The sequence below is a fragment of the Penicillium pulvis genome (genome assembly GCF_028828015.1).
Source record: "Penicillium pulvis strain IBT 33274 chromosome Unknown contig_5_segment0_segment0, whole genome shotgun sequence".
In the NCBI taxonomy this organism is placed as follows: Eukaryota; Fungi; Ascomycota; class Eurotiomycetes; order Eurotiales; family Aspergillaceae; genus Penicillium; species Penicillium pulvis.
The window spans coordinates 1,161,854-1,173,974 of NW_026643078.1; the positions used below are offsets into that span (position 1 = coordinate 1,161,854).

Here is a 12,121-nt window from a genome sequence, read left to right on the forward strand (position 1 = left end):
ATGTCGAAGTCATTGACAGTCCTTGGATCTCTGGGACGCCCTGTGACAGGTGATCACTCTTCTATCTCTATATTGAATCGGAGCTAATCATTCACAGTGCCGACTGGGCTATTCATTCACAATGAGTTTGTGAATTCTTCAACGGGACTGACAATGTCGGTCGAGAATCCTTCCACCGGCGAACAACTGGGGACCGTCTCAGCCGCCGGGCCGGAGGATATAGATAAAGCTGTCGAATCTGCCAAAGCTGGGCTTGTGACCTGGACAAAAGTGTCAGCACCTCTGAAGGGTCGACTCCTTTTGAAATTGGCAGCTTTGATCGAGCGCGATTCGTATGACTTGGCGACTCTAGAGGCCGTCGACGCAGGCATCCTTTTCACTGATTCGATGGTCTTCAACATCCCGCAAGCCATAGCCTGTCTTCGTTACTACGCGGGCTGGTCCGATAAATTGGATGGCAAAGTCTTGAATATGGAAAATGGTATTGCCTACACACACAGAGAACCTCTTGGTGTTTGTGGCGCCATCGTGCCCTGGAATGCGCCTCTGTGAGTTTTCCTAATGAAATGTGCTCTTAATAAGTAGCTTACAGGGTTTAGGATGATCACTATCTGGAAGTTAGCTCCAGCATTAGCTACTGGAAACACGCTTGTGATCAAACCCTCAGAGCTATCTCCACTTTATGCACAGCGGCTCGCTGAGCTAATTAGGGAGGCCGGTTTCCCCGCTGGAGTGGTGAATATCGTGACCGGTGAGGGTTCCAAAGCAGGTCAACGCCTATCTGAACATCCAGATGTTCAGAAGATCGCATTTACAGGCGGTGATTTTGCCGGACGGAAGATTCTCGAAGCCTCCTCTCGAACAAACCTGAAAAAAGTCAGTTTGGAGCTAGGTGGTAAAGGGCCGTCTATTGTCTTTGATGACTGTGATCTCGAAAACGCCCTATACTGGACGCGGATTGGCATTACAACGAACAATGGCCAGATATGTGCCGCCGGATCTCGGATCTATGTCCACGCTTCGATTTATGAAAAATACCTCCACGCGTTTAAGAAGCTCGCGTTGAAACAGACTACCATCGCTGGAAATCCCCTTGAAACTTCTACTACCAAGGGTCCCCTAGTCAGTAAAGCTCAGTACCAAAGGGTGCTGGACTTTATTGAACATGGGCGAAAATCCGGGGCTACACTGCTTTTTGGTGGCGGGAAAATTGGTGACAAAGGATATTTTGTGCAAGATACTGCATTCGCTGACGTTGATGACAATGCAAGGATTATGCGAGAAGAGATTTTCGGTCCCGTTGCGGTTCGTATCCTCCTTTATATTCCTTCTTCTTCTCCAGTTCATGAATCATGCAGACTAACCCCGTGTCTATATCAATAGAGTATTGCGAAGTTTCATACCGAGGAGGAAGTCATCTTTAAAGCCAATGATAGTAACCATGGCTTGAGCGCTGCAATCTTCACGAATAATATTAACCGTGCACACCGGGTGACTAGGGCTCTTAAATCAGGCCAGGTGACTGTGAACGCATGGGCGATGCTGAGTGCTAATGTTCCATATGGCGGTGTCAAGGAAAGTGGGTTTGGAAGAGATATGGGCGAAGAGGCTCTTGAGGGATGGACAGCTGTGAAAGCGATCAAGTATCACATTTTCTCTTCCTAAGATGGTCAAATTATGGTATAAAAAAAAGGTAAAAAAGAAAAAAAAGAAAAAAGAACGAGAAGAAAAAAGAAGGAAAAAGACGAAAAAAAAGGACTGTCTTATCAGTCTCGTTTACTGGACATCAAAAGTTACACTACCTTCAATCGAATAAGATGCTTTTCCATGGCAAATAGTCGAAAATGGCCGAGTTCCATGGGTCAATGTTAAGACATTCTTCAGGTTCGCGCATCTAAGCGAAAGTAAGCAGGTTATACGGTAGATAGGACTTTAAAAGGTAGTGACTTCGAAACCACAGTATACGCATGTTCTAATTCGCTATCTAATCTTATCACGCCAATTGATCTATTAGATAGTATGCTTCGCCTAACTATGTCAATGCTCCTTGATTTACACAAACTTCAATCTCTTTAATCTCACTGCTAAGGCAGAGGCGTAGATTATTATTCATGATACCTATAAGCTAACTAGTACCTGGGTGGTACAACCAAGTGTAAATGAGTAGAACTTACTTTGTAGTTGGGAAAGATCTACGAACTAGCTCCTTGGTCTACGATGATACCATTGTCAATGTGCTACAGCATGTGCGACCTCAAGATGTAAGATATGAGGTTTGCTTTTTACTAAATTTTAGATTCTCTCTTTCTTTGGTCTCCCTTTGCACGAAACAACCGATCAAATTTCAAGACATCTTTCGGCATTATAACGAAGATTTAAACGTGATTGCCAGAGACTAAAATACATTTTGGCAGGAACACTGGGGAATGGCTGATTTAGACTAGCGTTTTTCAAGCTAAGGTTCAGGATTGAAATTCTAAGGGTGTAGAGATAGATCTAAGGTTTCCTATAATATACACAATACCTGATTTCGGTGAAGATCGAATGCTTGGTCGCGGGCTTTCAATGAGTTATTCTCACATTCAATGGCTCTGTTTTGGCGGTTTTATACATACACATGTATTCAATGACATTGTATTGTTAATGGGCGCACCGAGCATGTTCGATATATTGCTTTTGCGGGGGGAATAATTGGAAAACCTACTCCATCCAAGTCGACCGTGATAGAGATCACCATGTCAATCTTTGTGTTGATCACTCAGCAAGCAGTAAGAGCCGTCCTAGGCAAATTATTACGTAGTACAACCTTTCGCAAACACACACGGCTCCGTTGTTCCTTATGCTTATGCCCCATCTCAACGCAATGTTTTTTTTTTAATTCTTGCACTTCTCCGCCCTACAGTTACCCGTCCCACTATGATTACTTTATCATTAAAGTGGTTATATGGTTTCAATGAGAACATTTCAAATTTGGCATGTTGTGATAGGATGGTAAGGCGTAAAATTGAAGCGATTGAGAATATTTATGTTAGGATAGAGCCCAGGCACAAGGGATCAGCACATTCGTCATGAGAAGCTATATCCCGTTTCAGCTACACCACCAAGGAATGACCATCAATAGAGTTTCAAACATTACGTAGAAACTAGGTACTCTATGGCAGGCCTCTAGGTATAAAGGGGACGTACTTCTTCCCGGTCCTCTTAGAAATGCTAATCACTTCTATTCCGTTGTCAATTATTTACCTTCAGCTTAAAATCTGGACTAAACACGAAGCTCTTAAACATCCTCTTTATGGCTATATTTACGACCATAGCGATTGCAGCGCCTATCAAAGAGCCCAGTACTCACCTGACTCAACAAGAAGTCGAGAAAGTAAGTAGTTGATAGCCCTGATCAACACGATGGGATTTAGAAATACGAGGCTAATAGAGATTCTATATGGGTAGGCCGACAGGGATTACTATTACGAATGCCATTGTATTTTAGTAAACTATTAATTTCACTCTAAAAAAACAGACTCCAAAAAGCAGGGGCTGATTAAGATGGGATATCAATAGCAATTTTCGAAGTGCCAAAAGTGCGAAAAGTGCTAATTCGGCAACTCTGAACGATTCCTCCACGGACCTTACATGATTCAAATAATTAATCAGGCAAAAAGCTTTATTATCTGTGAATGGGTTGTTATGCGGGATCTACAACGAGGTGAAGGCAGGCAAGGTGTGATGCAGTGTGAAGTAGGGGGGGGGAGAGAGCTTTCCTTTCACTTCTTATAGAGAGAGAGAGAGAGAGAGAGAGAGAGAGAGTGTGTGTGTGTGTGTGTGTTACGCTCGCCCTAAACAAGTTAGTACATCAACGAGGCCACAATGCGAATCTATAATTAGCCCAGTGGACTACGGTTTGTAATGGCGCTCGCTAAATGATATGCAGCCTATCACAGTTGGATAAATACATGTTGATTTCCATGAAGAATATACTACTTTTCAGACGGACTTGTAGCCTCGCCGGGACCTGCGTTTTTGTTCCCAATTTCGACCTGTGAAATGGGATGAGATATTCTATTGGAGCTCACTAGTTGAACACCACAGTATTCCTACATCCGGCCTGGTGCAGTAATTGTAATTCAGAAGAACTGCTATCTCAAGTATTGAAGTACATTGCATCACCTCGCTTAATTCAAGTCAATATATGAGATGACGCTTCATTAGAGTCATACTATAAGTAATGAAAGGTAGCTTAACTGGTATCACTCTTTAATCACCTTCACATTCCAGCGTAGTCTACAGAGTATCGTGAGCAAGTAGGTACTTAGTTATGTACTGAATAATATTATTCTCTAAATCTTAAATACTGCGCTACTTTAAATGCGGTTAGTGAGGGTGTTCTACTAATTTCGTGGTGTTCAATTAATAAGCTCCATTCTATTACCCCAGGGGTGAGCAGTAATACGAAAAAGGAAGCCAGGAACCATGAAAGGAACCTTGGAATCCGGTATGTAGGCGCTTTTTATATACAATGGTAAATGTGATTTACCTTTCTAAAAATGGGCAGCCTGGAAATTGCTATTTGTATGAACAATGAATTGAGACCTCGGATCTCATAAAATTTCAGATGCTTTTACCTGCCTCATTTGCTGTACAATATTAAACATATTTCCAAGCCCGGATGGCGGTCTTCATGATTCCTCTTCCGCTTCCTCACATCCATCCTCGGCGGCAGCCTCAACCGCTGCGATCATATCCTCATCATTCTCATGTTCGTCTTCGTGGTCTTCCTCCGCCTCATCTCCATCTCCAGCCTCGTTAGATTCAGTGAGCAACTTTCCTCCCTTTCTCTGCGGCAAGACTTTCATGAACGCCTCACCCCAGTCACCCAACTCCAGCCACTTAAGCATAATATCCACGACATGGTTGGTCGTCAACACCGAACGAGATGCCATTTGGATGTAATCGCCGATAGGAAGCTTAGCCGTCTTGATACCCTTCGCCATGGCGCTTTTGTAGCAGACAGCCTTGTGTCGGTTCTTATCCACCAGTCCTCCAATAATATAAGTATCATAAGGCTTGAGCTCAGTCAAAGTATTGTCGCTGTCACTGCTGAGATAGATAATCTCTCCATCCTCGGGTTTAGCATCGGTCATGCTAGCAAAAGGGCCGGCAAACCTTCCACCCCGAGGAGGACCCATGAAGCCCTTCGCCATTTCAGCAGCGACCATGAAATCTTCCTGAATGATCTTGATCCCCTTCCAGTTTTTATGCGCCGGAAGCACGTTGTCGAATCGATCCTTGAGTAGTTTATCGAACGAGCTGAACATCAGATTGGACCGCCATTTTGCCCGTGTGTTCTCCGAGTATGAGCGTGTCAATTGCGATGACAGGGAGACGCGCTCCTTCGGGTTCATGAGTTCATCATAGCCGCAGTCAATGATAATTGTGAAGGGCAGCAGAGTCGACTTTCGGTGCTTAGCCCGGAGACCCTCCCAGCCCTTGCGCAACTCCTTCACGGCTTCCTCGCCACCTTTCGCCCGGGCTTCCTCAACCATCGCTTGTCGGCGCACTTTTTTGTCGGCCATCTTTTCTCTCCGTTGGAGCCGGCGCAGGTCGCGTTCATTCTCCCATTTCTGTCGCTTGAGGAGCTTCTTTAGTTGGTTTTTGGACATTTTTGGTGCGTCACCATCTGCGCCTTCAGTAGGTGCAGCTGCAGTAGCGCTTGATTCGGCATTGGCGTTTTGTGGCTCCGACGCTTCGGATTTCGCAGCTTCAATCGTAGACACGGCCGTGTTCGCGGGTTCTGGCGCAACTGGCACGGCACCAGTCATAGCAGGTCCAAGCTCCGAATGGGTAGTCTCGTCATCGTGTCCGAGCTTCGGCAATTTCCTTGGCCTCTCGTCGTCCGTCATGGTGTATTATGGGAGCAGTGGTTTCTTAATGTTCAACCAGAAAGAAAGAGTGGGCTGTCAGTTGTAGATCCCGAAGAGCGGATAAAAAAGCCCAACCCAGCACTCACTGACCAATCACCGCCTTCATAGCCCTCATTACTGTTCCCACTCACGTGACTACCGTCACTCGATCAACTTCTCCGTTTCTCGACTTTGAATCGATTGCTCTAACCCCAAATACCCCCACTCTCCCGCCATCATGCCTCAGGATATGCCCCCAACGGGGGGCTACGCCCACGTCCAGTACAAGGTATGCCATTGACGCAGCTTCACGTCCAATCCAGGCCCTGCCGAGCGATCGCAATCCCGCCCTTCACCCAGTCCAGGGTCCGGAACCCGCTAACACACTCTCTCGCTCGAATTATAGCGGAACCTCCCTGCCCGTGGCTTCAAGCCTTGGGTTTACATGGTTGGCATGCATGCGATCATGGCCTACGGTTTCTACAAGTACTTCCACGGTGTCCGTGAGCAACGGTACGTTTCGTTTCCGGGGACCGCGAGCTCCGCTTCCTTCTTTCGCACTTGACAGACACTCTAAATTCGCGTTTACGATTGAACCCCGGCTGCGAATTGATACTTGGATGCTTTCGGTTGGATATGAGGCTAATTGTTGATTTTCGGTGTAGTGAGCTTTCTCGCGAGAAGATGTGGTCCCGTCTGTACCTCACTCCCCTCCTCCAGGCTGAGGAGGACCGCGACCAGGTCCGCCGCTACTACGCCGATCAGGCTCGTGCTAAGGCGCTCGGTATTGAGGACAAGGTCTACAACTCTGAACGGTATGTTTTGATTGATTTGCAATCTACGGATGCTTTCTCGTCTTGTCCGGATCTATCGATTACTAACTTCTATGGCTATTTACAGCTTCATCCGTCCTACCTTTGCCATTACCCCCAGCAACATCACTCAATAAACGGAGCTACAGGCTTTGACTCGATTCATGCCTTTTGTGATTGAGCCCCTGCTTCTTTCGTACAGGGACTGGAGTTGGGATTGCGGATGATGCGGTCATGGTCGAAAGATCAGCCATCTGGAAGATGGGTCTTGTCTCGAGATGCTCGAGAAAAACACTGTAGATATACATTTCTAAGAAGGGTTTAGTTTGGTTTTGCAATATCATTTCTTCATGCGTTCTATGACTGAGAATGAAAGGTACCGACTACTGGAGCTCTGGATATTAAGAACTACACATACCATCCGTTGGCCTTAAGAACATTGTACAGTGCAAGTTGATATGTAATGTGCTGGAGCACGTTCATATTTTTAAGCCGTCTATGGGTATAGAGGCCAGTCTATAGAAATGGTTTCAAAGCGCCGCCACCGGGGTAATCCGTAAGATCGCAAGCGAATATAAGAAATGCGCAGAAAAGCTTAACAAATTGCGCTCAAGATGCAAGTCTCGAAACACCAGACTGCAATGGGATGATGCAACATACAAAGCTAAAGATGGCCTCGGCGCAACAGATCAGCATGGCGACATTAGAACAATATGGAATACTATGCACAAAGTCAGAGTACCATGTAGGGAAGTGTCATGGAGGAGTGAAAAGTTTGTGTCAAAGACGCATGCTACCCAGGGCTGGGAAACTGGAGCGAGGCATTATACCGAGACTGCTGCATTGTTGAACCAAGCTGGAGGCCGATCTGAGCTGTGTATTGTGGAGATCATACAATCACCATTCAGCTCGAGATAAGAGGCTGTGAAGATTGCTAAAAGCGCCGACGGACTGTAGAAAGCACTCTGGGCGATGCAATCTGGCAGCCGTCGGTCAATTTAGCCGAACATATCAGCCACTCCAGAAAGATCAGGCCCGTCATTGATATCAACGCGATGATTTGTCTGTTGAGTCTCCATCTCGTTGGTCATGTATCGCTCCTGAAGCGCACTACGGGCTTTCCGACGGTCCTCGCGTGAACCAAGAATTTTTCCTTGCTCAGCAATGCTAACACCTCGTAGAGACTCGAGAAGTTCAAGCACCAAGGCGCGTTGCTGACGAGGGGAAGGCGATCGATGAAGCTGGGCCTCTGTGTGTGAAAGCTTCTCCGGGGTGATGCCCGGTAATGTGAGGAAGATAGAGCGTGGGGTGCAGGTTTCCATTCCATACAAGACCCAGATCGACGCAATAAGCTGTGCCAAATCTTTCTGCATGTCGACGAAGTATGGTTCATGAACAGATGTGATGCAAGCCTTGAGAACATCCGAACAGATAAACTCGCGGATGGTCAGGGTAGTTTGACTGTTGTGGGGAGGAGCAAAGTCCGGCAGAATCGAGCGAATAACACGAGTGATGATGCTGCAGCATCGGGTATCTCGCATGCGGAGTGCGTGTGTACAGAAAAGCATGAGAGGTTCAAATATTTCCGGCGATGAGAGTACAAAATGGCGGATTGAATCTGAAATATCAGGAGTAGATTGCGGAGCGCTCGGGTCCGCCTCCGTTCGATCAGGATCTGAGGAATCAAACACGTTAGCATACCGAAGCTGACTTAGGGTCATGAAGAGACGACTGTTGAGATATTTACCTCCTCTCTGTGGATCGAACAAGCTGGCCACCATGATGACGGCAGAATAGGTCAATTGACGGAGCACGCTTTCGGACTTCATTTCATCAGTGAGATCTCCATCGGCGAATCCATTCTTCCTTGCTTCAATGATTTCCCACTCAGTTGTGATTTTACGATCAATGCTTCTAAACAAAGTGGAAAGCATAGGAGGGAGAAATTGGCTGCGGTACTGCACTGGGCAGTCGTCGATCAGGCAGCGCGAAATGTTGAGCAGGACTGAGTATTGATGAGAAGAGAGATGCTCTGCATCTTTGAAGAGAGCTTCGGACAAAGGCCCGGGGAGCTCCGCATATCCGTAGAACTGCTCGCGCATTCTGCTCATACTGAATAGCATAGAGTAACAGGATTCACGAACGGCTCTGATCTTTCCTCGAACAGACGATGCGAAGCCCTCAATGGTTGACTTTGAGGCGGTGATTCTAGCATAGAAGTCATCACGACTTCCACTGGAGATACCAGCTTGCCAAAAGCGGTCTGTCAAGATTCGCTCAACCACTGCTCGCATTTCATCACTCACTGTCCAATTTGACGGATTGTGGAAAGCATGAACATGATTGAGCAGAGGAAGGAGGGTCCGTAGAATTTGAGGTACCAAGTCATGCCACATATTGCAAGCCACTGCATATGCTGGAGCGGACTGCTTTAGCTTATCTGTGGACACCGCGAGCATTGTTTTGGTACCCCGTAGTGGGAGCATTTGGAACTTCTTGGTCATCTCCTCCTGGACAAGCTTTCCTTGGCTATCCAGAGGAGCCGATGACCAATCGGACAGCTTGTGTGCCTGCAAGGCCTGCATGTATGATCCAACATTTTCCAGCCCAAGCATTGAACAAAAGCCTTCAAACGATGAACTCATGCGACAAAACTCTTCATCTTGCCAAGCTTCTCGGATCGGTTCAAGGAAGGAAGCCAGGCGACTAAGACGTACATTCGGGTCGATATTGTTTGCGCGTTGCATGATGATAAGTAGGATAGAAGTGAGCTCCATCTGGAGCTTATCATCGACACGATTGGCCTGTGTGATCTCCCTGATCTTCGGTTCAAGCAAATCATAAAATGTGGAAAAGTAGTCGGCATAACGGATTGCAAGGCGGCGTAGCTCATGGCTAGCCAATCCGTGGAGTTCCTTGACAGCCTCAGAATAAGCAGGGAACTCGGAATGATCCTGGAGTCGGGTCATGAGGATATGCTCGAGCACTTTTAGAGCGAAGGCAGGGTGACTATCCAAGGCCCGGGAAGAAACATCAACCACCAACTTGATGACTCGCTGCTTCATTACGGGGTCCTCATAAGACCTCTGCATCAGACTTGAGGCCCAATTTTCGACGGCATATTCTAATTGACTGCGTTCTTGCTCATCCTCTTGTGGAGCTTTACCGTGAGCCTCAATCCATTTGTGATAGCCCTTAATAACCGCCTCCACCACTGCAAATTGAGCATCTGCGCGCATGAGCGGAATGGAAGATTTGTTGAAGGTCTCCATACTGAACGGCTGGGCACCATTGTAAAGATTGTCCAAATTGCCATCCACCCTGCTCAGGATCTCACTAATGGCCTCCTGGGGTCGCTTGAAAGTAATAGTTTCGATGATTGATGAACAGTAGCGGCGGTAATTTCCAACAAAGGCATGGCGTTCTGGAATCGTATCAATGTCTTCCACGAGAAATTGCACTGTTGGGTTTTCGGACTCGGTAGGAAGGGACTCCCAACGGATCAATCTCGCGGTACAAATGTTCAAAAGGTTAGGGGTCTGTGCCACGACAAAGTCCAATTTACCGATTTTGTTGATGGGCAGTAGCCTGGACCACAAATGCAAGACGGGAATTGACACAGTCAAACTCTCATGTTGCATGATGTTCACCATGAAATTGAAGAACGTCGGGAGATCCAAGTGGTGCATAGTTTCTCTCAATAGCCGGTCATCTTCTAAGCAGCCCGCAACATAAGAAACCATCTGATGATCCTGTTAGCCATTGCATCCATATCCCTTGTAGAACCCTTTTTACATACCTCGGAAAGCTTCTTAGAAATGAGATACTTGGGTTCATCGACGTCATCTGGGCCTACAATTGACCATTGATAGAGGTTTTGAAGAGTGCTGAGGTACTCGGGCTCGAAGAGAAGACAAACAAGGGCCTGAGATTCTTCATTGCCCATGTTGCTCCTACCATATAGCGCATGCAATGCCTCTATTCCGGCCTACCAGATATGTGGTCAGTCAAACAGCCTTCTGGATTTACACAAATCAATGGCTTTCTCACCAGCAATATCTGCTCATCCTGGCAAGTCAATGACCTGAAAACGGCGGGCACAACCTGTGAGGCCACAACTGCCTTGTAGATTGACCAGGAAAGTGCCGAACGCAAGGTCATCAGAGCTTTGACCGCTGCATCGCGAGCCTGGGGGGAGCTGGAAGAATTCTGGACGCAAGTGTCCAAAAACCCGCAAATCCGAACGAGCCAACCTTCCTCACCACAACGTTCCGCCGCGCATTTGCTTTTGTCTGGGTTAATTTGCTCAACAATCGCAACAGGGGTGAAAATTTCCACCAATGCACGATTGAGCTCAGATCCACGAAGCGATGAGACGGTATCCTCGCGGAAAAAAACATCCTCGGACAAGGTCTCCAAGACGGCGAGAACAAGCTCGTTGTGTACCAGCGACGAACCCCAAAACTTCACCAGCGCTTCATCCATGTCCACCCAATCCAAGGCCCAGCTCTTTTTGGCAGCCTCTGACCACAGCTGAGGAATCTTGTTGCGGAAATAGGCAGGATCTTCGGGGCGAATGTTTTCGGCGAGTTGGAGGATCATTGAGCGCACGTTCGCGGATTCTTCGTGGTTGGAGACGGTATTGGAGAAGGAAAGGTGACGAAGAACATGATCCAGCAAGGTCAACCCGAAGTATCGCACGACGTAGGCATGGTCAGCGCGTGAAGCAAGTAAAAAGCCGTTCCGGGATGCCGCGTCGCTATCTTTGAGAGATTCAACAAAAGTCAAGGCCTCTTTGCGAAGCTCGTTCGTAGACGCAGGGCTGTGGATCGCCTCGAGTGCTCGAATGATATCGGCCAGGCCGGCCTCCGACAACTCCTCAGCAGCCATCTTGTCACCGCGCAGAGATGTAAACGCGGTGGATAACGTACGGAAGTGGGGTTCTGTTTTTTGAGAGGCGTTCGAGGCAGAAAAAGACAAATCCTTGGCAGTCGTGATTGTTTGGGAATTGCTATTCTAGGTCAAAATGGCAAGCAACGCTACATGAGTCGAAGAAATGAGGCTTAAGGGAAGGTAGTATGGCCGTTGACCCGTCCGTGGGGATGCTTAGCAGTCGGACACAGCAGCAACGGCCATTCGAGGGTAACAATCGAATCTTCGCGGAGGGCCAAAGGTGGAAGGCGTGGTTCGGAGAGGGATTGTTGTAAGTCGCGAACAAAGGATGGGGTGGGGGGAAGGTGTTTTTGCGGCGGGTGAACGAGACTCCAGGTGATGCGGGAAGGAAGCCGGAAGTTTGGGAATTGCCGGAGAATTTTACCAACACATCCCCATAGTGATAAGCACACCGCTCCCCTCGAAAGATGCACCCTTAGATTCACTGAGACATCAAGGAGGTTTGTAGCTTCTAAACGG

General features: G+C 47.4%; 4 protein-coding genes across 4 annotated transcripts; 2 read left to right on the plus strand and 2 right to left on the minus strand.

The window, feature by feature from the left end:
• N7503_007011 (uncharacterized protein) lies at positions 1-1,665 on the plus strand (the record flags this gene model as incomplete). Its single annotated transcript, XM_057066558.1, has 4 exons — positions 1-49; positions 98-548; positions 600-1,305; positions 1,384-1,665. 4 exons carry the CDS (start codon positions 1-3, stop codon positions 1,663-1,665), a joined length of 1,488 nt encoding a protein of 495 aa, XP_056920239.1.
• Positions 1,666-4,673: 3,008 nt separating this feature from the next.
• Positions 4,674-5,897, minus strand: trm10 (tRNA (guanine(9)-N(1))-methyltransferase; the record flags this gene model as incomplete). Its single annotated transcript, XM_057066559.1, has 1 exon — positions 4,674-5,897. One exon carries the CDS (start codon positions 5,895-5,897, stop codon positions 4,674-4,676), a length of 1,224 nt encoding a protein of 407 aa, XP_056920240.1.
• A 211-nt stretch (positions 5,898-6,108) lies between these two features.
• N7503_007013 (putative NADH-ubiquinone oxidoreductase subunit GRIM-19) lies at positions 6,109-7,069 on the plus strand. The gene is made up of 4 exons (XM_057066560.1): positions 6,109-6,186; positions 6,304-6,410; positions 6,563-6,712; positions 6,798-7,069. The coding sequence occupies exons 1-4, from the start codon at positions 6,136-6,138 to the stop codon at positions 6,844-6,846; spliced, it is 357 nt and encodes a 118-aa protein (XP_056920241.1). The 5' UTR covers positions 6,109-6,135; the 3' UTR covers positions 6,847-7,069.
• A 638-nt stretch (positions 7,070-7,707) lies between these two features.
• Positions 7,708-11,599, minus strand: N7503_007014 (karyopherin MSN5; the record flags this gene model as incomplete). Its single annotated transcript, XM_057066561.1, has 4 exons — positions 7,708-8,384; positions 8,457-10,452; positions 10,509-10,697; positions 10,760-11,599. The coding sequence occupies 4 exons, from the start codon at positions 11,597-11,599 to the stop codon at positions 7,708-7,710; spliced, it is 3,702 nt and encodes a 1,233-aa protein (XP_056920242.1).
• Positions 11,600-12,121: the final 522 nt, after the last annotated feature.

What these genes read in the sequence shown, in the direction of transcription:
- N7503_007013 (XM_057066560.1), top strand. Translation starts at nt 6,136, where the DNA reads ATGCCTCAGGATATGCCCCCAACGGGGGGCTACGCCCACGTCCAGTAC. An exon ending in CACGGTGTCCGTGAGCAACG is followed by an intron (nt 6,411 to 6,562) that starts GTACGTTTCGTT and finishes TTTTCGGTGTAG; the next exon opens with TGAGCTTTCTCGCGAGAAGA. An exon ending in AAGGTCTACAACTCTGAACG is followed by an intron (nt 6,713 to 6,797) that starts GTATGTTTTGAT and finishes GGCTATTTACAG; the next exon opens with CTTCATCCGTCCTACCTTTG.